The 26,386-nt window shown below is 42.0% G+C and overlaps 1 protein-coding gene across 1 annotated transcript; it reads right to left on the bottom strand.

Moving 5' to 3' along the window:
* Positions 1-341: 341 nt before the first annotated feature.
* On the bottom strand, positions 342-6,789 carry LOC139377255 (calcium-activated potassium channel subunit beta-2-like). The gene is made up of 5 exons (XM_071120261.1): positions 6,623-6,789; positions 5,109-5,237; positions 4,708-4,878; positions 4,122-4,317; positions 342-2,900 (listed from the first exon to the last, which is right to left on the bottom strand). Exons 1-5 carry the CDS (start codon positions 6,631-6,633, stop codon positions 2,616-2,618), a joined length of 792 nt encoding a protein of 263 aa, XP_070976362.1. The 5' UTR covers positions 6,634-6,789; the 3' UTR covers positions 342-2,615.
* Between the last annotated feature and the right edge of the window lie 19,597 nt (positions 6,790-26,386).

Below are 26,386 nucleotides of genomic sequence, written 5' to 3' on the forward strand. Positions count from 1 at the left end.
GCCTGTCCATGAGCATTCTCTTGCCTACCCCTTTGGATTAATAAACATTGTACGACTTCAACCATCTGCCTCCTGTGTCTGCATTTGGGTCTCGCCTTGTGCCTTGATACATTTACCCAGTGGTGGAAAAAGTACCCAATTGTCATACTTGAGTAAAAGTAAAGATACCTTAGTAGAAAATGTAAAAGTGAAAATCACTACTTGAGTAAAAGTCTAAAAGTATTTGTTTTTAAATATACTTAAGTATCAAAAGTAAATGTATTGCTAAAATATAGTTAAGTAGCAAAAGTAAAAGTATAAATAATTTCAAATTCGTTGTATTAAGCAAACTAGACGGCAACATTGTCTTGTTTTTTTAATTTACGGATAGCCAGGGGCACACTTCAACACTCAGACATGATTTACAAATGAAGCATGTGTTTAGTGAGTCAGTCAGATCAGAGGCAGTAGGGATGACCAGGGATGTTCTCTTGATAAGTGTGTGAATTAGACAATTTTCCTGTCCTGCTAAGCATTCAACATGTAAAAAGTAATTTTGGGAGTCAGGGAAAATGTATGGAGTAAAAAGTACATAATTCTCTTTAGGAATGTAGTGAAGTAAAAGTCGTCAAAAATATAAATAGTAAAGTAAAGATACCACAAAAAACGACTTAAGTAGTACTTTAAAGTATTTTTACTTAAGTACTTTACACCACTGCATTTACCGCTATCCCAGAAATCACTCCTGTCAATGGAGCCCTTTTCTTGAGAGAAAACAATTCACATCTTATGTCCCCATTCGTTACGCGTAGAGCACCTATTCCCTCTGACCAGCAGAAACACAGACAATTATCACAAGACAATTATCACCTTCACCGATTCCACAGCATCCGACTGTTTTCACCCATCCTGAAACCACAAATGGATCAGCCTGAAGGCAAGGGTTAACTTTTCACAAAATTACCCTCCTACCGTCGCTGACTCATATTTATCCTGACCCTCGGTGCAATCCTCAGGCTCCGAGAACTTCATCACACCTACCATCTCCAATACCTTGCCCTCACTCACTTCCAATTCTCCTCCTGTCTTAAATCTGGCGTACAGCTCCCTCTGCTTCAAGCTCCCCCTCATCTTCGCTCTCTCTCTTCGACCTCCTCTGCCTCTCTTTTTCCTTCCATTAGTCCTCTGTATTCCAAGTATACGTCTCCATATGATATTGCACTTCTCCTGACATACATCTTGTTCTTGTCCTCTGAAGGGACGCCATTTTCATAAACGCAGGTGTATCTTCCGAAACCGTCTTGACAGCCATTAGGCCTACTGGGCACTCCTTATAGCTCTCCCACTCTAAAATGGACTAGGCCGCCTACACTGCTTCTGGTCAGGGGTAATAACCTTGTCATGAAGGGGACAGCAAAGGGGGGAAAATTAAAGGAAACCCCCTTGCTTGATTGTAAAATATTTGCTGCGTTCCATTGCTGTAAAAGGGAGATGGAAGTGGGAAGTTGGCCAAGCAAACAACACGTGTGTCATAACAAGGGAGAGCAGTGAAACCGACAATATCAAAGATGTGATTAATGCGGCCATAAAATGTGTATTTCTATCCAACGCCAGTCTTATGCAAAGCCAGGTGTGACATTTTTCTCAAGCAAGGAAAGGCTCAAAGGCTGTTATGCCAAATGCCCTCAAAGGAAGGAATTTCTGAACAAGAATGTAGGGTTTATTACAGTTTCATCATTTGTAAACAATGAAATGATTTATTTCATTTTGATATGCCTCACCATGGGAAGGCATAAGTGCATGTATATGTTATGAGAGGTCAATTTATTGCATACAGAGCAAAATGTATTAAAAATAAACAGAATGGATTTTGCAGCTTTCCTGGGATTGTCATCAGAGCAACACAAGACACTGATTTTTGTTGTTGCTGCATAGCACACAAGTTCTGTATGACAGACTGAACAATAAAATGGTATCTACTATAAATAATATAAGCTATAGCTGACCCCTAAAATATGTTGATGGTGTCATTCAGCATTTTCCCCATTAGATTCAGCATATTCTACCTAGTTTGTGTATATCCACAATGGTCTTTAACCCTCTTCATTGTGAACATACAGGAACTGAAACAGGGTTCTAACTTTGACACAGTAGGACGTGAACAGTTATCTTCAGCAAATACATTGGACAATTTAGGAGAATGAACTCTCTGTCTCACTCCGTCAGCACAAATGTAGCTTGGCATTGTCATCTGTGTTAGATAAAGTGCTCACCAATACTCAACACTTAGGATTGTACCCAACTTTCTGTGAAAGTCCCATGTTCAGCATTGGTGAATAATTTAATAACTTTCAAATAGCCTGTTAATGTATATAAAAAGCTTACATATTCAGTAAGAAAACATGCATGCAAGTTGCTTTCCAAGCAACAGGAGTCGAACATTAATTTATCTGCTTTCCAAGATGTCAGTTTCAGAACAGAAGCCAGTCCAGCCACCTGTTCCAAATCTCTCAGCGCTGAGAGAGCGACATTACAAGAGGTCACAGGGTCATTCGGTTGAAACAATCCCTTTCATGTCATCATCTGTCCGGACTGGCGGCCATGTTTGACGCTCTCAGCTGCCACGCCAGCAAGCTTCACCTTTCGATCTTGATAACCTGCTCGCACATAATGGAGAGGTACTGGGTGAGTTTGACCATGAAGATGATGGCGGTGCCCCCCGTGAGCATACAGGAGGGCCAGAAGAGTGAGTGGAAGACGGGACTGTGGCCGTACTGCCGGGTCAGGAGGACACTCTCCTGCTGGTCGCTGGGGTCGTAGTAGCACAGGACCTGGTGGTGCGGCTTCAGGCGCTCTGAGATGTTCACGATAATGTGGTGCATGGCATTGGTGTCCTTCTGGCACTTTGGCACATAGAAACACTGGAAATAGAAAAGTGGGTGGGTGACATTGATGTTTGTTCGGGGGCTTTCAGCATGCATACCTAACCTACAGGCTTAGTAAGCATCCTTTGATAGTCAACATAAATATTTATTTGTATAAACATTTGTTCCTGTTGAGAGAAACAGGTACATAGCGCATCATGAGTCATGCATAGGGCTAGGAGTTTCCCAGACCACCTGAACAGGAAGAAGCAGGCCATGCTGGCTAGACAGGGCACGTGCGTGCGTCCGCGTTTGATTTTGTCCATCCCCATCAGATGAAATCGGAACACGCAGGTTGAAATATCAAAATGAACTCTGAACCAACCATGTTAATTTGGGAACAGGTCAAAACACATGAAACATTCAGGGCCATTTAGCTAGCTAGCTTGCTGTTGCTAGCTAATTTGTCATGGGATATAAACACTGGGTGGTCATTTTACCTGAAATGCACAAGGTCCTTTTTTTCTGTATCTTTGTAGAATTTTTACCCATTTTGAATCACTCAAAATCTTGTGTTCTCTTCTCCGACAATTAATTCACAGATAAAAGGAGAAACCTAGTGATTTTATTGTAATCTCTCCTCCATCAGTATTCTTCTTCTTCTGTGGACTTTATATGGCAGTTGGCAACCAACTTTAAGGTGCATTACCACCACCAACTGGACTGGAGTTTGGACCTTGGTTCATCTTTCAATCACCCACGCGGCTATTGTCACACTCGTTGAAAGGAGTAGGGTCTTACCCCCTGCCATAACTTCCTCCCATGTCCATGATGTCCTCCACTCACTTTTCTCTCGGGCACAGGATCCCTGCTCCTCCTGACCACGATGCTTGGTCCTTTGGTGGTGGGATCTTCTGTCGCACCATACCAGGCCAACATAAACCATTAATCACCTAGATGACCCACCCTAGTCACTATCACGCCCCAACCAACAGAGAATAAACAGCTCTCTATGCTCAGGGCATGACAGCTATATGCTCCTAAAAAACAATGAGGAGATGGAAGAGGTAGGACTTGCAGTGTGTCAAGCGTTAAAAATAGAACCAAGTTCTATTTTAGCGCCTGGCTACTCAGACGCTCGCTGACGCACGCAAGCAGTTTAGATGAAATGAGTGAATAACATGTATGTGTACATATGGTGTGGTCAGAATATCACAAGCCCAGTGTCAACATACGCTATCCAGTCTTTCACAACCTCCGTTCTGACCCCCCGTTCACCTCAAAGTTGGCGTCCCAGCTCTCCTCATTGTGGGATAAGCGGCTGATCCTGCCCGTGGTGTTGACACTGACGTAGACCTGCAGACAGGGGTACTTGGAGCCTCTCCAGCAGTCCGAGCCACAGCTGTAAGAGCAGTTCATGTCTGCCGTGATGGTGGAGTTGAGCACGATACAGACACTCCCCTCTGTCCACACACTATATGGAGAGATAAAGGTAATAATTCAAGGCTATTGTAGGATTTACACAGTGGCATGTAAATATAGATTTTTCTCTGTATTCAAATCAAATTGCAGAAAGATGTTGGGGTGTAAAAATACCAGGTAGAGAAGTAGATGCGTCATTTTCACATTTCAATTTAGCATTTAAGCATTGCATTTTAGAATTGGCGCTGATAACCCTCCATAATACTGTGGCATGCTGTGCAGTGACTTGCACAAAGAAAAGACTGACAAACAAACATACCGCATCAACACTACAAAGGCAGATTGATTGAATTACAGTCTTTCAGAATGAACGAAAGCAGAGTCCACCCAAAAGTACAAAATCCACACAAAACAATCCACTGTCAGATTGATAGTCCAGTACCTGTCGGCATAGGAGCGCAGTACAGTGATGCCCAGGACAAAGTACATCATGGCCGACGCAATGACCATGCCCAGGCCTAGGAGAATAGCCCGGTCCTCCCCAGCCTTCATAGCTGTCATCGTCTTCTTCTTGTCCTGCAGGTCAACATCTCGGAATTTCTGGTAGATGGACCTGAGGTAGTGGTCAGGCCAGTGTTGGGGTCAAGTCCATTTCAATTCATTTTACAAAGAGGATTTTTTTAGTTTGTTGAATCAGTTGACATTTTTCTCAATTTAAATTAGGAGAACCATTATCTATTTCCTTCTTGGAGGAACCCCCACTGCATGTCAGAAAAAATATATAAAAATGAATGACTAAAATATAGTCTTTCACAACCTCCGTTTTTAAGAGTGACAGTGTACCTCGTCGCTCCTCCTCCTGATGCTGCCCATCCCGTACTTTTGGCACCTGTCACAAAGAGCCTCTTTCCAGATTTCTCACGACCTCCTCTTCTCACAGAAGAAGTGGTGCGGAAAGACTGATGGAATGACCTGCACAAAATAACGGTCTGTTATCACTCTAGACCAGTGGTTCCCAACCTTTTTTGGTTACTGTACCAGTAACTGAATTTTGCTCTTACCGGAGTACCCCTGAAGTACCCCGTCATGTGCATTTTACCAGTAGGCCAATGGTTTTATGAGTCTTCTCAAGTACCCCCTGTGGATAGGCCAAATACCCCTGGTTGGGAATCACTGCTCTATTCAATATACCTGTTTGTTCTCAGACACTCGCCAACAGTTCAACTTGCTGGACAGTTGGCAATGAGATATACTACTGCAGGGTTTCCTAAACTCTGTCCTCGCGACCCCAAGGGGTGCATGTTTTTTGTGTGTTTTTTTCCCCCTAGCACTACATGGCTTCAAATAATCAACTAATCTTTAAGCTTTGATATTTTGAATCAGCTGTGTAGTGTTAAAAATACATTTGAGGATCGAATTTGGGAAACTACCCTGTTCCTACCCTGTTAACTACGCTGTTAAATATGCTGTTAACTACCCGCTACCATGTTAACTACGCTGTTAAATATTCTGTTAACTACCCGCTACCATGTTAACTACGCTGTTAAATATGCTGTTGCTACCCTGTTAACTATGCTGTCAAATATGCTGTTAACTACCCTGTTAACTACTCTGTTAACTAGCCTGTTAACTACTCTGTTACTACCCTGTTAACTACGCTGTTAAATATGCTGTTAAATATTCTGTTAACTACCCGCTACCATGTTAACTACGCTGTTAAATATGCTATCTACGCTGTTAAATATGCTATCTACCCTGTTAAATATGCTGTTAACTGCCCTGTTAACTACACTCTTATCTACACTGTTAAATATGCTGTTAACTACCCTGTTAAATATGCTGTTAACTACACTGTTAAATATGCTGTTAACTACCCTGTTAAATATGCTGTTAACTACCCATTATATTGTGCCATTACTACATAAGATTTTCGACTACTAGATAGTACAGATAGACAGATCAACAGTAGTTATACATTTTGCTCAATAGCGATTTCATAGATTATATATCAAGGAATGAAATGGCATGAATCATACTCAATGACAGATTGTCAACTATAATATTAATTTAGATTAATGATGGTAATTCATTGTATTTCTTCACCGTAAATCTTCAGTCAACCCGCTTATGGCCACTCTTGCCCACTTTCGTGTCATGGAAAGAACACTGAACTAGAACACTATTGTTTGAAACATAGCTTTACCATCACAGAGAAACATGTTAAAATATGCTCTACTGTTCTTTCAAGATAGTTGTGCAACTCAAAGACAGAAAGCCTACCTGTGTTCCACAACTTTGACGTCAAATTCACTATGTGTGAAAGCTCAAAGATAGAGATAGAGCAAAAGAAAGCCTACCTGTGTTGCATGACTTTGCTGTCAAATTCACTACTGTGAAAGCCAAGTTGTTGACAAAATATTATTTGGTTTATACAATTCAAAAGAAACGACTAAGTATTTATCCTACTACATCAACAAGTACGTAGTCGTGATCCACCATAACCAGGAAGAAGAACAAATGACTTGAATAGGACAGAAGTGTTCCTTTAATATAGTTGACATTCAGGTGCAGCGCCACCAGCTAAACAAACATCTCATTTTGCAACACAAAGAAGCGTTAATAAGGTGAGAGACAGGAGGATCGATGAACATGGATAAAAGGTGTTAATGTCGATGAACTTGTCATGAAAGACGTAGCTCCTGGAGCATGAACCATATGAATGCAACCCCTGTCAACACAAACTCATTGTGTCCTCTCATCTAACGTCAACAACTTTCCAAGGCTGGCACACTGAATCATGGTCACTGAACATTCCACCCAATAGCACACAGCTTTCTCCCATTAAAAGTAGCATGCATATTCAATTGGGCAGCAGCCAGGGCCATGTTCTTTAGTACTGGTGATTTTAGCATGTAAATCCTGGTGGGGCAAAAATAAAAACATGTGTTATGTAGATTGTCGACGTGATTCATGATGATGACTGCTTGTCTAACTTGCTAGCTAAGATTTTGAAAGTATGATGTTGACATGATCAGTCCAATCAAAACTACGGCAGATATGTGATTTGACGTTGTTTTGTCTGTTGCCAATGATCGTGAGCCTTCTTGAATGGGCACTTCTAATGTAACTCTATGGCAGCGCCCAAGGGGCTTGATTTTTCGAGCTCTCCCTGTAGATTTTGCTGTGACGTAGTGTCCCCATGAGTGACAGAACACTGAGCCAGTCGCGGGGAAACTAAAGAACATTACCAACCCTTGCGCTCCGTATTTTCCGCTGGCTGCCCCAGGTACTCTACAGATTGTGTCATGGAAACAGCCAGTTCATTTAAGCAGTGAAAATGCATTTTCCTATTTTATATACAGTGCCTTTGGAAAGTATTCAGACCCCTTGACTTTTTCCACATTTTGTTACATTACAGCTTTATTCTAAAATTGATTACATAAATAAAAATATCAGCAATCTACACACAATACCCCATAATGACAAAGTGAAAACGTGTTTTTAGACACTTTTTGCACATTTCTTAAAGATAAAAAACAGAAATAAGTTATTTACATAAGTATTCAGAACCTTTGCTATGAGACTCGAAATTGAGCTCAGGTGCATCCTGTTTCCATTGATCATCCTTGAGTTTCTACAACTTGATTGGAGTCCACCTGTGGTAAATTCAATTGATTGGACATGATTGGGAAAGGCACACCTGTCTATATGAGGTCCCACATTTGTAAGTGCATGTCAGAGCAAAAACCAAGCCATGTGAGGTCCAAAAGAATTGTCCGTAAAGCTCAGAGACAGGATTGTATCGAGGTACAAATCTGGGGAAGGGTACCAAAACATTTCTGCATCATTGAAGGTCCAAGAACAAAGTGGCTTCTATCATTCTTAAATGGAAGAAGTTTGGAATCACCAAGAGACTTCCTAGAGCTGGCCATCCGCCCAAACTGAGCAATCGGGGGGGAAGGGCCTTGGTCAGGGAGGTCCAGAATTCCTCTGTGAAGATGGGATAACCTTCCAAAAGGACAACCATCTCTACAGAACTCCACCAATCAGACCTTTATGGTAGAGTGACCAGGCGGAAGCCACTCCTCAGTAAAAGGCACATGACAGCCCACATGAAGTTTGCCAAAAGGCACCGAAAGACTCTCAGACCATGAGAAACAAGATTCTCTGGTCTGCTGAAACCAAGATTGAACTCTTTGGCTTGAATGCCAGGTGTCACGTCTGGAGGAAACTTGGCACCATCCCTACTGTGATGCATGGTGGTGGCAGCATCATGCTGTGGGGATGTTTTTCAGTGGCAGGGACTGGGATACTAGTCAGGATCGAGGGAGATGAACGGAGCAAACTACAGAGATATCCTTGATGAAAACCTACTCCAGAGTGTCAGGACCGCTGACTGGGGTGAAAGGCCACCTTCCAACAGGACAATGACCCTAAGCAGACATCCAAGACAACGCAGGAGTAGCTTCGGGACAAGTCAAATCAAATCAAATTTTATTGGTCACATACACATTGTTTGCAGATGTTAGCATCGTAGCACCATTCGGTGCAAAAACTCGACTTACTAGTTGCGGCCCACTTGTTGGAAGCAAACCACTCGATTTCGTCCCTACATTATATCGGCATTGAACATGTCACCCTCCATAGGAGAGGGGGTGACCTCGACAATTTATTGTTAAAACGAGAGGCTGCCTGGATCTTTAATTTAAGGACTCTTGCTCCCTTCGGTCTCAACGTGGACTTTGATCTGAAGCCATTCTTGTGATTATTGTGATTTTGCTATTCATTGTAAATGTTTGTAGGCCTATGTAGCCAAATTGTATCTATGATCGGAAAGAAAGGAAAGAAATTCCACAAATGAACTTTAAACAAGGCACACTTGTTAATTGAAATGCATTCCAGGTGACAACCTCATGAAGCTGGTTGAGAGAATGCTAAGAGTGTGCAAAGCTGTCATCAAGGCAAAGGGTGGCTACTTTGAGGAATTACATTTGTTTACCACTTTTTTGGTTACTACATGATTCCATATGTGTTATTTCATAGTTTTGATTTTTTCACTATTATTCTACAATGTGTAAAATATTAAAAATATTGAAAAATCCTTGAATGTATATTTTTATGTTTTATTTTTCAACCTTTATTTAACTAGGCAAGTCAGTTAAAAATATAGGACAAACACACGTCACGACAAGTGAGACACCACAACACTACATAAAGAGAGACCTAAGACAACAACATAGCATGGCAGCAACACATAACAACACAGCATGGTAGCAACACAACATGGCAGCAGCACAACATGGTAGCAGCTAAAATCATGGTACAAACATTATGGGGCACAGACAACAGCACAAAGGCATGAAGGTAGAGACAATATTACATCACGCGAACCAACCACAACTGTCAGTAAGAGTGTCCATGACTAGGTATTTGAATGAAGAGATGGAGATAAAACTGTCCCGTTTGAGTGTTTGTTGTAGGTCATTCCAGGCGCTAGCTGCAGTTAACTGAAAAGAGGAGCGACCCAGGGATGTGTGTGATTTGGGGCCCTTTAACAGAATGGGACTGGCAGAACGGATGTTGTATGTGGAGGATGAGGACTGCAATAGGTATCTCAGAAAATAGGGTTTTATAAATAAGCATAAACCAGTGGGTCTTGCGACGGGTATACAAAGATGACCAGTTTACAGAGGAGTATAGAGTGCAGTGATGTGTCCAATAAGGAGCATTGGTGACAAATCTGATGGCCGAATGGTAAAGAACATCTAGCCGCTCGAGAGCACCCTTACTTTCCGCTCTATAAATTACGTCTCCGTAATCTATATATATTAATTTCAGGACTTACTGGAGAAAATGGGAGACAGTATTCAACTAACCATTGTTGTGGAAAATTAGATCCAAAGATTAAATCAGAGACTATTTAATTATATAATAGAAAAATCTTTAGTACAAGCAGCTGCAGTGGAGATGTACCTCTGGTTTCACAGGGAAGAACTCAAAGAGTAAATGGTTCCATGTCTCTTATATTGTGGGAGGTGACGATACAATCATATTGTTTACACAACAGTTTTTTATACAAGCAAAAGTTCCGGGAACACAATGGCCTTGTTAGGGTGCAGACATACCAGGAGTCTATGAAAGGCATGACATCACAGTCCAACACAGAACATATCCCCTTGAGAAGTTACAACAGCTCACCCCAAATTCTGCCATCACACCATCATAAAGCCCCCTACACATAAACATGGAGAAGAACGTATTGGTTACAGATGGTTGCGTACGTTTTACAGTCACCCCCACTTTGAGAGCGTAATTAAGAATAAGCCCATACGTCCTCCATGTTATTGAATAATGTAACGGTTGCTGTACCTCCCTGTATTCCCATTATCTCTCTAATGACGCATGTCCTCCTAATGCCGCTGACCTTGTGTGACAAACTCCATGCTACTTTACTTAGGTTATTTACTACTCTCAAATGCTTTCCCAACTTTTAGTTTTGTATTACAGTATAATCACCACACCTCTGAATTTGTCGAATGTGTCAGTTTCACTCTCTGTTGATGTTTTGATGCTTTTGTTCATGTCAAATCATTAGAAAGTGTTATCAATGTCAACTTTCCAACTTGTACTTTTTGCTTGTGATGTTCAAAGTATGTTTGAAATACACTTACATCAGCAACCAATGTGTTTGAGTTGACATTACACATGAGTTTGAGTTGACATTACATGAGTTTGAGTTTACATTAAATATGAGTTTGAGTTGACATGACATATGAGATTGAGTTGACATGACATATGAGTTTGAGTTGACATTGCACATGAGTTTGACTGGACATGACATAAGAGTTTGGGTTGACATTGCACATGAGTTTGACTGGACAAGACATATGAGTTTGAGTTGACATGACATAAGAGTTTGGGTTGACATTACGCATGAGTTTGACTGGACAAGACATATGAGTTTGAGTTGACATGACATAAGAGTTTGGGTTGACATTACATATGAGTTTGAGTTGACATTGCACATGAGTTTGACTGGACATGACATAAGAGTTTGGGTTGACATTGCACATGAGTTTGACTGGACAAGACATATGAGTTTGAGTTGACATGACATAAGAGTTTGGGTTGACATTATGCATGAGTTTGACTGGACAAGACATATGAGTTTGAGTTGACATGACATATGAGTTTGACTGGACAAGACATATTAATCATAAGCAAAGGAAAGTGAGTGATAATGATGTTAGTTATATTTATTTCTTTGGTTACAACCCCTCTGGGAAATTGTCTTTGATAGTCCACAGTTTAGTGGGTGCTAAGTCTCACCATAAGGCCTGGCATTTTTACACTCACCACAGGCCACATTGCATTTCAAAGCTGGCCCATACTAATAATCTGCCTCTGACTGCTTGGGGATGACAACATCTGCTTCTTAGACAATGTCTCAGGATGTATCTTCTGCCTTGTCCTTCGAGTGGTTATTGCTCTGTGGCCAGGTGTCCCAGTATTTAGTCTTTAGAAAGACACATACTCTACTGAAAGACACATGCTCCACTGAAAGACACATGCTCCACTGAAAGACACATGCTCCACTGAAAGACATAGTCTACTGAAAGACACATGCTCCACTGAAAGACACATGCTCTACTGAAAGACACATACTCCACTGAAAGACACATACTCTACTGAAAGACACATGCTCCACTGAAAGACATACTCTACTGAAAGACACATGCTCCACTGAAAGACACAAACTCTACTGAAAGACACATGCTCCACTGAAAGACATACTCTACTGAAAGACATACTCTACTGAAAGACACATGCTCCACTGAAAGACACAAACTCTACTGAAAGACACATGCTCCACTGAAAGACATACTCTACTGAAAGACACATGCTCCACTGAAAGACACATACTCTACTGAAAGACACATGCTTCACTGAAAGACACATACTCTACTGAAAGACACATGCTTCACTGAAAGACACATGCTCCACTGAAAAACACATGCTCCACTGAAAGACACATACTCTACTGAAAGACACATGCTTCACTGAAAGACACATGCTCCACTGAAAGACACATACTCCACTGAAAGACACATGCTTCACTGAAAGACACATGCTCCACTGAAAGACACATGCTCCACTGAAAGACACATACTCCACTGAAAGACACATGCTCCACTGAAAGACATACTCTACTGAAAGACATAGTCTACTGAAAGACACATGCTCCACTGAAAGACACATGCTCCACTGAAAAACACATGCTCCACTGAAAGACATAGTCTACTGAAAGACACATGCTCCACTAAAAGACACATGCTCCACTGAAAGACACATGCTCCACTGAAAAACACATGCTCCACTGAAATACACATGCTCCACTGAAAAACACATGCTCCACTGAAAGACACATGCTCCACTGAAAGACACATGCTCCACTGAAAAACACATGCTCCACTGAAAGACATAGTCTACTGAAAGACACATACTCTACTGAAAGACACATGCTCCACTGAAAAACACATGCTCCACTGAAAGACATAGTCTACTGAAAGACACATGCTCCACTGAAAGACACATGCTCAACTGAAAGACACATGCTCCACTGAAAAACACATGCTCCACTGAAAGACATAGTCTACTGAAAGACACATGCTCCACTGAAAGACATAGTCTACTGAAAGACACATACTCTACTGAAAAACACATGCTCCACTGAAAGACACATGCTCCACTGAAAAACACATGCTCCACTGAAAGACATAGTCTACTGAAAGACACATGCTCCACTGAAAGACACATGCTCCACTGAAAGACACATGCTCCACTGAAAAACACATGCTCCACTGAAAGACACATACTCCACTGAAAGACATACTCTACTGAAAGACACATACTCTACTGAAAGACATACTCTACTGAAAGACATACTCTACTGAAAGACACATGGTCAATTTTAATGCTGCCAGCATGAAGCAGAATAAACTACACATTGGGCACAAACTGGTTGAATCAACGTTGTTTCAATGTAATTTGTCAACGTATTGTGACATGGGATCTATGTGGAAAATACATCGGATTGGAAAAAGTTTTCAACCTAGTAAACTGTTGTTTTGAGGGTGAAATTTCAACCACAGAATTATGTCATCATGGTAACCAATTTTCAACGTAGACAAATCTTGTATACAATATGTTGAATTTGTACCTTTGAAACAAAAATCAATAGGCTGTGCAGCACCTCCTACTGAGGAGTTTATTTATATACTGCAATTTATTTGGTCTCCCATCCAAGCTTCTAACCAAGCCCAAACCTGCTTAGGTTTCATATTTGTCGGCTGATTATTACCCATATGCTATCATGAGAATGAGTATTGAGAGGTCTCTTTATAACTAAATACAGTGGGGCAAAAAAGTATTTAGTCAGCCACCAATTGTGCAAGTTCTCCCACTTAAAAAGATGAGAGAGGCCTGTAATTTTCATCATAGGTACACTTCAACTATGACAGACAAAATTAGGGAAAAAAATCCAGAAAATCACATTGTAGGATTTTTAATGAATTTATTTGCAAATTATGGTGGAAAATAAGCGTTCCCTCCCCGCACCTGCTCGCCCGTCCAGCATCACTACTCTGGACGGCTCTGACTTAGAATACGTGGACAACTACAAATACCTAGGTGTCTGGTTAGACCATAAACTCTCCTTCCAGACTCACATTAAGCATCTCCAATCCAAAATTACATCTAGAATTGGCTTCCTATATCGCAACCAAGCATCCTTCACTCATGCTGCCAAACATACCCTCGTAAAACTGACCACCCTACCGATCCTCGACTTTAGTGATGTCATCTATAAAATAGCGTCCAACACTCTACTCAACAAACTGAATGCAGTCTGTCACAGTGCCATCCGTTTTGTCACCAAAGCCCTATACACTACCCACCATTGCGACCTGTACGCTCTCATTGGTTGGCCCTCGCTTCATACTCGTCGCCAAACCCACTGGCTACAGGTTATCTACAAGTCTCTGCTAGGTAAAGCCCTGCCTTATCTCAGCTCACTGGTCACCATAGCAACACCCACCCGTAGCACGCGCTCCAGCATGTATATCTCACTGGTCACCCCCAAAGCCAATTTCTCCTTTGGTCGTCTTTCCTTCCAGTTCTCTGCTGCCAATGACTGGAACGAACTGCAAAAATCTCTGAAGCTGGAGACTCTTAGCTCCCTCACTAGCTTTAAGCACCAGCTGTCAGAGCAGCTCACAGATCACTGCACCTGTTCATAGCCCATCTGTAAACAGCCCATCTATCTACCTATCTCATCCCCATACAGTATTTATTTATTTATCTTGCTCCTTTGCACCCCAGTATCTCTACTTGCACATCCATCTTTTGCACATCTACCATTCCAGTGTTTAATTGCTATATTGTAATTACTTCACCACCATGGCCTATTTATTGCCTTAACTCCCTTATCTTACCTCATATGTACTCACTGTACATAGACTTTTTGTTTTCTTTTGTTCTACTGTATTATTGACTAAGCTTTGTTTATTCCATGTGTAACTCTGTGTTGTTGTATGTGTTGAATTTGCTATGCTTTATCTTGGCCAGGTCACAGTTGCAAATGAGAACTTGTTCTCAACTAGCTTACCTGGTTAAATAAAGGTGTTCTCAACTAGCCTACCTGGTTAAATAAAGGTGTTCTCAACTAGCCTACCTGGTTAAATAAAGGTGAAATAAAATAAAAAATACAAAAAAGTGCTGTCTGTAGTGCTGGGGAGGGCATGGCTGTCTGTAGTGCTGGGGAGGGCATGGCTGTCTGTAGTGCTGGGGAGGGCATGGCTGTCTGTAGTGCTGGGGAGGGCATGGCTGTCTGTAGTGCTGGGGAGGGCATGGCTGTCTGTAGTGCTGAGGAGGGCATGGCTGTCTGTAGTGCTGAGGAGGGCATGGCTGTCTGTAGTGCTGGGGAGGGCATGGCTGTCTGTAGTGCTGGGAAGGGCATGGCTGTCTGTAGTGCTGGGGAGGGCATGGCTGTCTGTAGTGCTGAGGAGGGCATGGCTGTCTGTAGTGCTGGGGAGGGCATGGCTGTCTGTAGTGCTGGGGAGGGCATGGCTGTCTGTAGTGCTGGGAAGGGCATGGCTGTCTGTAGTGCTGAGGAGGGCATGGCTGTCTGTAGTGCTGGGGAGGGCATGGCTGTCTGTAGTGCTGGGGAGGGCATGGCTGTCTGTAGTGCTGGGGAGGGCATGGCTGTCTGTAGTGCTGAGGAGGGCATGGCTGTCTGTAGTGCTGGGGAGGGCATGGCTGTCTGTAGTGCTGGGGAGGGCATGGCTGTCTGTAGTGCTGGGGAGGGCATGGCTGTCTGTAGTGCTGGGGAGGGCATGGCTGTCTGTAGTGCTGGGGAGGGCATGGCTGTCTGTAGTGCTGGGGAGGGCATGGCTGTCTGTAGTGCTGGGGAGGGCATGGCTGTCTGTAGTGATGGGGAGGGCATGGCTGTCTGTAGTGCTGAGGAGGGCATGGCTGTCTGTAGTGCTGGGGAGGGCATGGCTGTCTGTAGTGCTGGGGAGGGCATGGCTGTCTGTAGTGCTGAGGAGGGCATGGCTGTCTGTAGTGCTGAGGAGGGCATGGCTGTCTGTAGTGCTGGGGAGGGCATGGCTGTCTGTAGTGCTGAGGAGGGCATGGCTGTCTGTAGTGCTGGGGAGAGCATGGTTGTCTGTAGTGCTGGGGAGGGCATGGCTGTCTGTAGTGCAGGGGAGGGCATGGCTGTCTGTAGTGCTGGGGAGAGCATGGTTGTCTGTAGTGCTGGGGAGGGCATGGCTGTCTGTAGTGCAGGGGAGGGCATGGGTGTCTGTAGTTGTATTTGAACATCTTGGCCATGTTCTGTTATAATCTCCACCCGGCACAGCCAGAATAGGACTGGCCACCCCACATAGCCTGGTTCCTCTCTAGGTTTCTTCCTAGGTTTTGGCCTTTCTAGGGAGTTTTTTCTAGCCACCGTGCTTCTACACCTGCATTGCTTGCTGTTTGGGGTTTTAGGCTGGGTTTCTGTACAGAACTTTGAGATATCAGCTGATGTACGAAGGGCTTTATAAATACATTTGATTTGATTTGATTTGAATTGTTAATCTGGCCGTATCACTGCTTGTTGTGATACCGGATGGGGTGCATGTTGGAACAGAGCTGGCTGCTGGACCTGCTCATGCTCCCATGATTGCTGTTTGACAGGTCAAGTAGCTGACTTGGTTAGTATCTTTATGATACTAACTGGTTAGTATCTTTACGTAGTGTCAAATTAGATATGTAAAAGTAAATGGTTGACACAATATTTTTATTGTCTGAATGTTGTCACATTTATGTCAACGGTGTCCCTCTCCAACACAGTGTGGACTCTCAGTGACATAACCCTGCTACCTTATACTCATACTCAAACCCCAGTCAAACTGCATGCTAGTCATACCTGTGTGGGTAATTTGAGTGACAATTTCAATACGCCCATGCTTAAAATGAGTCGGTTAAGGCATCAAGGCACAATTAACTGTAGTGGCTCAATGTATAGCAATGTTTTTTGTAGTGTGTCTGCAGCTATCGAACAGGAAATAATGTTCTTGTTTTGCCACCAGGTGTCTCTGCTGCCACAGAATCAGAAAAATGCAAAGCAGCTTCCCACACAGTGGATTTACTGTTATTATCCTGTGATTATCAACTGAAATATGTTTATTATACAACTTTGAGATAGCATTTCAAATTAAATAAATGCATATGCAAATATATTGTTTCATTAATGTATGTGAATGTTGGTTGTGAAAATTCAGTATATATAAAATTCTGTACATATTGCGTATATTGTGTATATATCATATATTGTGCATATGGGTTATTATACGCTGTAGTATTTTTATTAGAGCAATGATTGATCACTTTTCTATTTATCCAGAGTCACATTATAGTAAGACATTCTAAGGAATCCTCAGTGGCTTCTCCTTGGTTCTCCAGAAGATACACTAGATATGCTTAGGGGATTCCCCTGCAAACCCCTTGCAGCCATTGTGGATTTTGATTGTCTCATTACCGGTCTTCCATCCATAACAATTATTCACTACCAGCCTCTGATGATATGCCCATCTTAAACTCCAAGCTCTCCTCCCAAGGGACAGTCAGCCCCTGCCTAATGAGCTACTTAGCTCCCTCTGATATCAGTGTAATGTCTACCCTGTGATAGGAGATTACAACCTCCCCCGAGAGCTGTAACAAGCTGTATGAACCTGTCCTGTTGGGCCTACCCATTGGAAAACAATGTCTTTTTTTATCCTGACCTCCGCTCTGAGGCCTGAAAAGAACCATCCCCGTTCCCATCACATAGCGAGGAAACAGGGGGAACGCTGGCCCAATATAGAAAAAAAGAAGAAAGGGCATTTGTGGTGTATAGGTGACCAGGCCGAAACATAATCACCACAGAGGAAGAAGGATTGCAGGCGAACCGGATGCTTTCTTCACGAGTCAGATTTGGAGGTGAAACAACAATAGAGTAATGGAAGATGAAAGCTGATTATTCCCCTTTGTTTCCCCCTGGTTGGGTTAAAAAATAACTAGGTCTAGGCAGGCAATGGAGCCAATGCAGTGATCTGTCTCTAGCAGGTACTGGAGCCACTGCAGTGGTCTGTCTCTAGCTGGAACTGGAGCCACTGCAGTGGTCTGTCTCTAGCAGGCACTGGAGCCACTGCAGTGGTCTGTCTCTAGCAGGCACTGGAGCCAATGCAGTGTTCTGTCTCTAGCAGGCACTGGAGACAATGCAGTGGTCTGTCTCTAGCAGGCACTGGAGCCAATGCAGTGGTCTGTCTCTAGCAGGCACTGGAGCCAATGCAGTGTTCTGTCTCTAGCAGGCACTGGAGCGAATGCAGTGGTCTGTCTCTAGCAGGCACTGGAGCCAATGCCGTGTTCTGTCTCTAGCAGGCACTGGAGCCACTGCAGTGTTCTGTCTCTAGCAGGCACTGGAGCCAATGCAGTAGTCTGTCTATAGCAGGCACTGGAGCCACTGCAGTAGTCTGTCTCTAGCTGGAACTGGAGCCACTGCAGTGGTCTGTCTCTAGCAGGCACTGGAGCCACTGCAGTGGTCTGTCTCTAGCAGGCACTGGAAACAATGCAGTAGTCTGTTTCTAGCTGGAACAGGAGCCAATGCAGTGGTCTGTCTCTAGCAGGCACTGGAGCCAATGCAGTGGTCTGTCTCTAGCAGGCACTGGAGCCAATGCAGTGGTCTGTCTCTAGCAGGCACTGGAGCCAATGCAGTAGTCTGTCTCTAGCAGGCACTGGAGCCAATGCAGTGGTCTGTCTCTAGCAGGCAATGGAGCCAATGCAGTAGTCTGTCTCTAGCAGGCACTGGAGCCAATGCAGTGGTCTGTCTCTAGCAGGCACTGGAGCCAATGCAGTAGTCTGTCTCTAGCTGGAACTAGGGCCATGCAGTAGTCTGTCTCTAACTGGAAGTGGGGCCATGCAGTAGTCTGTCTCTAACTGGAAGTGGGGCCAGTAGTCTGTCTCTAGTTGGAACTGGGGCCAGTAGTCTGTCTCTAGTTGGAACTAGGGCCATGCAGTAGTCTGTCTCTAGCTGGAAGTGGGGTCATGCAGTAGTCTGTCTCTAGTCTGTCCTGTTTTCCCTCCCTCTCCAGCCCCCACCCAGCCCATACACACACTCAAAGAGAAACTAAAAGAGAATGTATGCAATACTACTGTTGCCAAGGGAGGTGGCGAAAGCTTTCATTGGCGTGGCTGTATCCAAGCAGTTACACAATGCCAACAGGTCCGCTGCATATTTAACCAAGTTTAACCGCTGTGCTCATATCCCTGGCAACCACCTTATCTAATAGTCCTGCAATATCAACCCCCTCACACACACACACACACACACACACACACATCCAACAAGTGAGCAGGAAGTGTTTTTATTCCTATTCAAACCCCTCACAGACATAATTTCATATTCCAGACATATGCTTTGATTCCTCCCAGCTCCCACACAACCAACACCTTTCATTGTAAAATGTAGACAATATATTTTGTATTATAAAATGGGTGGTTCGTGCCCTGAATGCTGATTGGCTGACAGCCGTGGTATATCAGACCATAATACCACGGGTATGACAAAACATTTATTTTTACTGCTCTAATTACCTTGGTAACCAGTTTATAATAGCAATAAGTCACTTCGAAGGTTTGTGGTGTATGGCCATTATACCACGGCTAAGGGCTGTGCTATATTGGCCATATACCACACCTCCTCGGCCTTATTGCTTAAATATATAGTAGACAATATATCTTGTAATATATAACATATTGTACCCTCAGATGATAGTCACCGTAAGTATATATTTTTAAATTCAACAAGGCAAGTCATTGAACAAATTCTTATATACAATGACGGCCTACCCCGTCCAAACCCAGACAACAATAGGCCAATTGTGCACCACCCTATTGGACTCCAAATCATGGCCAGTTGTGATACAGCCTGGAATTGAACCAGGGTCTGTAGTGACGCTTCTAGCACTGAGATGCAGTGCCTTAGACCACTGCGCCACTCAGGAGCCCATAACAAAAATAGTTACTTTGCTAACCCAAACAATGTTTAACATCTGTGATTTAAGCACTCATGTATGCATATTCATGTTCATGGATCAGTGGATTATGGATTATGTTAGTGGGGGAGAGAATTGGAGTTGATGATATGTACAGTTAGGTTTTGCTGAGTAATGCATATCTAAAAACCTTGCAATGGGACAGGGATAATTCACTCTGAATTTGATTAGATAGGCTGTCAATGTGATGGAGCACATGTCTGTTTTTTCACCAAGGGGAGGAGGGAGAGAGGGAGGGGAGCAAGTGAGAAAATATGATGTAGAGATGTATAGTTCTCTACTAAGCCCTCTATTGGAGTGTTGATCTCCACCGACATAGCGAACAATGTACATTTTATTTGACAATAGTACAATACAGTCCACTTTTCTTACACAAATTGATGCTGCTCAGTGAGCGATTACATGTTCGATATATTTTCAACACACACATTAGAAATACATTTTTTTGGTCCAAACATTTACATGCATCCAGAATTCATACTAGGACGCAGGAGCACACACACACACACACACACACACATATACACACACACACACACACACACACCCTAGTGAAAAATAGTGCTCTAAAAAACAACTCTCAGATTGTGTGTGTCTCTTTGCTGCGTGCGTGCAGACTGGGGCATCTGTGTGTGGCACATTAAGAGATGTTAGACTGGGAGGTCTAACGGACGTTCTGCTGGGATGCTGACACTGAGCCAGATGACGACTGAGATGAGTGTGTTGTAGGATCAAAAGGAAGCGCAGAGCAGCAGCTAGGGGAAAAACATCAGTGGGATACAACAAACTGTAGTGCACTAGGTAATACCAGCAGCAGCACTATAGAGCCTCAGCATCAATCATCCAATGTACACGTTCAGTTGATCATCATCTGACCACATTCAAATGACATTCAAACCAACAATAACGTTAGCTAAACAACAACAACAACAAATGATATTCAGGTGTAATGATAAAGGAGCACATAAACTCGAGCGTTGATTATTGCTTTACACCGGCCCTGTCTGTGACTCTGTGCTGTTAGCTACCAGGATTATTTCGTGCTTCATTTTTCACAGCAAAATTAGCTATAAATTGAGAAGCTGAAAGGCCCTGTGATGAGGAGGTGGTGAATAGTGAATCAACTAATTATTTATGGGCGCAGCATAACATTCTGTCCATTCCAAACTGCATGAAACACAACGTGTATCACGTTTCCATCTACTTTAATTGGCATTGTCTGATTGTATATGAGAGAGAGAGAGAGAGAGAGAGAGACAGAGACAGAAACAGAGACAGAGAGATAGAGAGATAGAGAGATAGAGAGAGAGAGAGACAAAGGGAGTGAGAGACAGAGAGAGAGAGAGAGACAGAGAGACAGAGACAGAGACAGAGACAGAGAGAGAGAGAGAGAGAGAGAGAGAGAGAGAGAGAGACTGCTGAGACGGTACTGTATGTACTGTATGTAATATATGTACTGTATGTACTGTCTGTACTGTATGTAATATATGTACTGTATGTACTGTCTGTACTGTATGTAATATATGTACTGTCTGTACTGTCTGTACTGTTTGTAATATATGTACTGTCTGTACTGTCTGTACTGTCTGTAATATATGTACTGTCTGTACTGTCTGTACTGTCTGTAATATATGTACTGTCTGTACTGTCTGTAATATATGTACTGTCTGTACTGTCTGTACTGTATGTACTATGTACTGTCTGTACTATGTACTGTATGTACTATGTACTGTATGTAATATATGTACTGTATGTACTGTATGTAATATATGTACTGTCTGTAATATATGTACTGTCTGTACTGTCTGTAATATATGTACTGTCTGTACTGTATGTACTATGTACTGTCTGTACTATGTACTGTCTGTACTATGTACTGTATGTAATATATGTACGGTATGTAATATATGTACTGTATGTACTGTCTGTACTGTATATAATATATGTACTGTCTGTACTATGTACTGTCTGTACAGTATGTACTATGTACTGTATGTACTATGTACTGTCTGTACTATGTACTGTCTGTACTGTATGTAATATATGTACTGTATGTACTGTCTGTACTGTATGTACTATGTACTGTATGTAATATATGTACTGTATGTACTGTCTGTAATATATGTACTGTCTGTGCTGTATGTACTGTATGTAATATATGTACTGTATGTACTGTCTGTACTGTATGTACTGTATGTACTGTATGTAATATATGTACTGTTTGTAATATATGTACTGTCTGTACTGTCTGTACTGTCTGTAATATATGTACTGTCTGTACTGTCTGTAATATATGTACTGTCTGTACTGTATGTACTGTCTGTAATATATGTACTGTCTGTACTATGTACTGTATGTACTATGTACTGTATGTAATATATATACTGTATGTACTGTATGTAATATATGTACGGTATGTACTGTCTGTACTGTATATAATATATGTACTGTCTGTACTGTATGTACTATGTACTGTCTGTACTGTCTGTACTGTATATAATATATGTACTGTCTGTACTGTATGTACTATGTACTGTATGTACTATGTACTGTCTGTACTGTATGTACTGTCTGTACTGTGTGTACTGTCTGTACTGTATGTACTATGTACTGTATGTACTGTATGTAATATATGTACTGTCTGTAATATATGTACTGTCTGTACTGTCTGTAGTGTATGTACTGTCTGTCTATGTCATATATGTACTGTCTGTACTGTATGTAATATATGTACTGTATGTACCGTCTGTACTGTATGTAATATATGCACTGTATGTCCTGTCTGTACTGTATGTAATATATGTACTGTCTGTAATATATGTACTGTATGTAATATATGTACTGTATGTACTGTATGTAATATATGTACTGTATGTACCGTCTGTACTGTATGTAATATATGTACTGTCTGTACTGTATGTACTGTCTGTACTATGTAATATATGTACTGTCTGTACTGTCTGTAATATATGTACTGTATGTACTGTATGTAATATATGTACTGTATGTACTGTCTGTACTGTCTGTACCGTCTGTACTGTATGTAATATATGTACTGTATGTACTGTATGTAATGTATGTAATATATGTACTGTATGTAATATATGTACTGTATGTAATATATGCACTGTATGTAATATATGTACTGTATGTACTGTCTGTACTGTATGTAATATATGTACTGTATGTACTGTCTGTACTGTGTGTAATATATGTACTGTCTGTACTGTATGTACTGTATGTACTGTCTGCACTGTCTGTACTTTATGTAATATATGTACTGTATGTAATATATGTACTGTATGTAATATATGTACTGTATGTACTGTCTGTACTGTATGTAATATATGTACTGTATGTACTGTCTGTACTGTATGTAATATATGTACTGTATGTACTGTCTGTACTGTGTGTAATATATGTACTGTCTGTACTGTATGTACTGTATGTACTGTCTGCACTGTCTGTACTGTATGTAATATATGTACTGTATGTCCTGTCTGTACTGTATATAATATATGTACTGTCTGTACTGTACGTAATATATGTACTGTCTGTACTATGTACTGTCTGTACTGTACGTAATATATGTACTGTCTGTACTGTATGTACTATATGTACTGTCTGTACTGTATGTAATATATGTACTGTATGTACTGTCTGTACTGTATATAATATATGTACTGTCTGTACTGTACATAATATATGTACTGTCTGTACTGTATATAATATATGTACTGTCTGTACTGTATATAATATATGTACTGTCTGTACTGTATTTAGGCTACTTCTGCTTGTTTTGTTTTATGGGTTCTTCTGCTGGCAACATTCATAATTTCATGATGTGTCATCATCTGCCACAGGGAAGCCTGGAGCGATGAAGCAGAATCTTCACTAGGGACCAGTCTGAGTGAAACAGAGGTAGGTTAGCACAAAATCAGTACACTATTCAGGCTAGTTTTTCAATGATGTCAGGAGAAGCTTGTGCTATGGTCATGTCATCCTATCTTTGATATATCTGCAGCATTTGATCTGAAATGTACTGAGGAATCATGGAATGATCCTATCTCAAGGTCTCAGCCCAGGGTGATATACAACTCCCATGACACTTTCACAGTCCCGTCAGTGCTTCTCATAAGATCTTACGCTGGTATATATTTTGATCAGCATCTCCAGCTAAAACTATGCAATGCACTTAGGAACATGATGTAAATAGAAAACAGCAATATACAGTATATACAGATCAATGATGACTTCAGCTTGTTATTGACTTTCCCAGTCTGAATGACTGAGCCAATGACTGTATATACTGTTCAAAGGATAGGGGGTGCAGAGTAATTAATCTATGGCTAGTGGTGCCTAGCCAGGCAAAAATGAGCCGTAGTGGGGGATGGGTGAATCACTGTTGTTGTGACTGGTGGCTGGCTGCAGACTTTGATTGAGATAGGCCTCTGTACTTTTTCCTTTTTGTCTGATTGGTGAAACCAAGTGAAGGGTTGTAAACCAATTAGAGGGATTATATGTTGTGATGGAGCTGTTGTTCTGACTTAAAATGTTTTAGATTTGTCTGTATTGTTGTGAATTGTTAGATATTACTGCTGTTGAAGCAAGGAACACAAGCATTTCGCTACACCAGTAATAACACCTTCTACATATGTGTATGCTTCCAATAACATTTGATTTGATATGGGCTATTTACAGATGAGCTATGTACAAGTGCAGTGATCTGTGAGCTGCTCTGACAGCTGGTGCTTAAAGCTAGTGAGGGAGCTAAGAGTCTCCAGCTTCAGAGATTTTTGCAGTTCGTTCCAGTCATTGGCAGCAGAGAACTGGAAGGAGAGGCGGCCAAAGGAAGAATTGGCGTTGGGGGTGACCAGTGAGATATACCTGCTGGAGCGTGTGCTACGGGTGGGTGCTGCTATGGTGACCAGTGAGCTGATATAAGGTGGGGCTTTACCTAGCAGAGACTTGTAGATGACCTGGAGCCAGTGGGTTTGGCGACGAGTATGAAGCGAGTGCCAGCCAACGAGAGCATACAGGTCGCAATGGTGGGTAGTATATGGGGCTTTGGTGACAAAACGGATGGCACTGTGATAGACTGCATCTAATTTGTTGAGTAGAGTGTTGGAGGGTATTTTGTAAATGACATCACCGAAGACGAGGATCGGTAGGATGGTCAGTTTTACGAGGGTATGTTTGGCAGCATGAGTGAAGGATGCTTTGTTGCGAAATAGGAAGCCGATTCTAGATTTAATTTTGGATTGGAGATGTTTAATGTGAGTCAGGAAGGAGAGTTTACAGTCTAACCAGACACCTAGGTATTTGTAGTTGTCCACATATTCTAAGTCAGAACCGTCCAGAGTAGTGATACTGGACTGGCGGGCAGGTGCGGGCAGCAAACGGTTGAAGAGTATGCATTTAGTTTTACTTGCATTTAAGAGCAGCTGGAGGCCATGGAAGGAGAGTTGTATGGCATTGAAGCTCATCTGGAGGTTAGTTAACACAGTGTCCAAGGAAGGACCAGAAGTATACAGAATGGTGTCGTCTGCGTAGAGGTGGATAAAAGAATCACCAGCAGCGAGAGCGACATCATTGATGTATACAGAGAAGCGAGTCGGCCCGAGAATTTAACCCTGTGGCACCCCCATAGAGACTGCCAGAGGTCCGGACAACAGGCCCTCTGACTTGACATACTGAACTCTATAGTTGGTGAACCAGGCGAGGCAATCATTTGAGAACCAAGGCTGTTGAGTCTGCCAGTAAGAATGTTGTGATTGACAGAGTCAAAAGCCTTAGCCAGATCGATGAATACGGCTTCACAGTAATTGCATTGCGGATAAGGTACAGTGAGATTCAAAATGGTTGGTAATCTGTTTGTTAACTTGGATTTCAAAGACCTTAACCTCAGACCTTTCGGTGTTTATTCCAAAACTCTATTATTTCCCTATTCATTTTCCCCATAGGAATGGCTGAATTAACCAGAGGTAACTAATTTCCGGTGTTTAGGACTACAAGCTGGCATCTATTATCATTCATGATTGACAGTGATGATGGCCTATTTTGATTATGGTATGCCTAACTTTGTGTTTTTAAGGTATTAAAATGAAAAATATTATTGAGATATGTGTGCATAGGCAAACATTGCATTTGGAGGATGCATTTTATGCGTATTCTATAAAGATGCCTTTTTCAAAACAACTGGGAACTCTGAAAAATATGAGGGCAAATCATGGCGTCAGTGATATTCAGGTCGTAAAGTCTGAGCTCCAGAACCCTAAGAAGTGTTGTGTTGATGGTACCCTAAATGAAATGATCAAATATACAGACCACAAATTCCAATTGGCTATACTTCAACTCTTTAACATCATCCTCAGTTCTGGCATCTTCCCCAATATTTGGAACCATGGACTGATCACCCCAATCCCCAAAAGCAGAGACAAATTCGACCCCAATAACTGCTGTGTGATATGTGTCAACAGCAACCTT

Source organism: Oncorhynchus clarkii, chromosome 20, assembly GCF_045791955.1.
Source record: "Oncorhynchus clarkii lewisi isolate Uvic-CL-2024 chromosome 20, UVic_Ocla_1.0, whole genome shotgun sequence".
NCBI classification, from domain to species: Eukaryota; Metazoa; Chordata; class Actinopteri; order Salmoniformes; family Salmonidae; genus Oncorhynchus; species Oncorhynchus clarkii.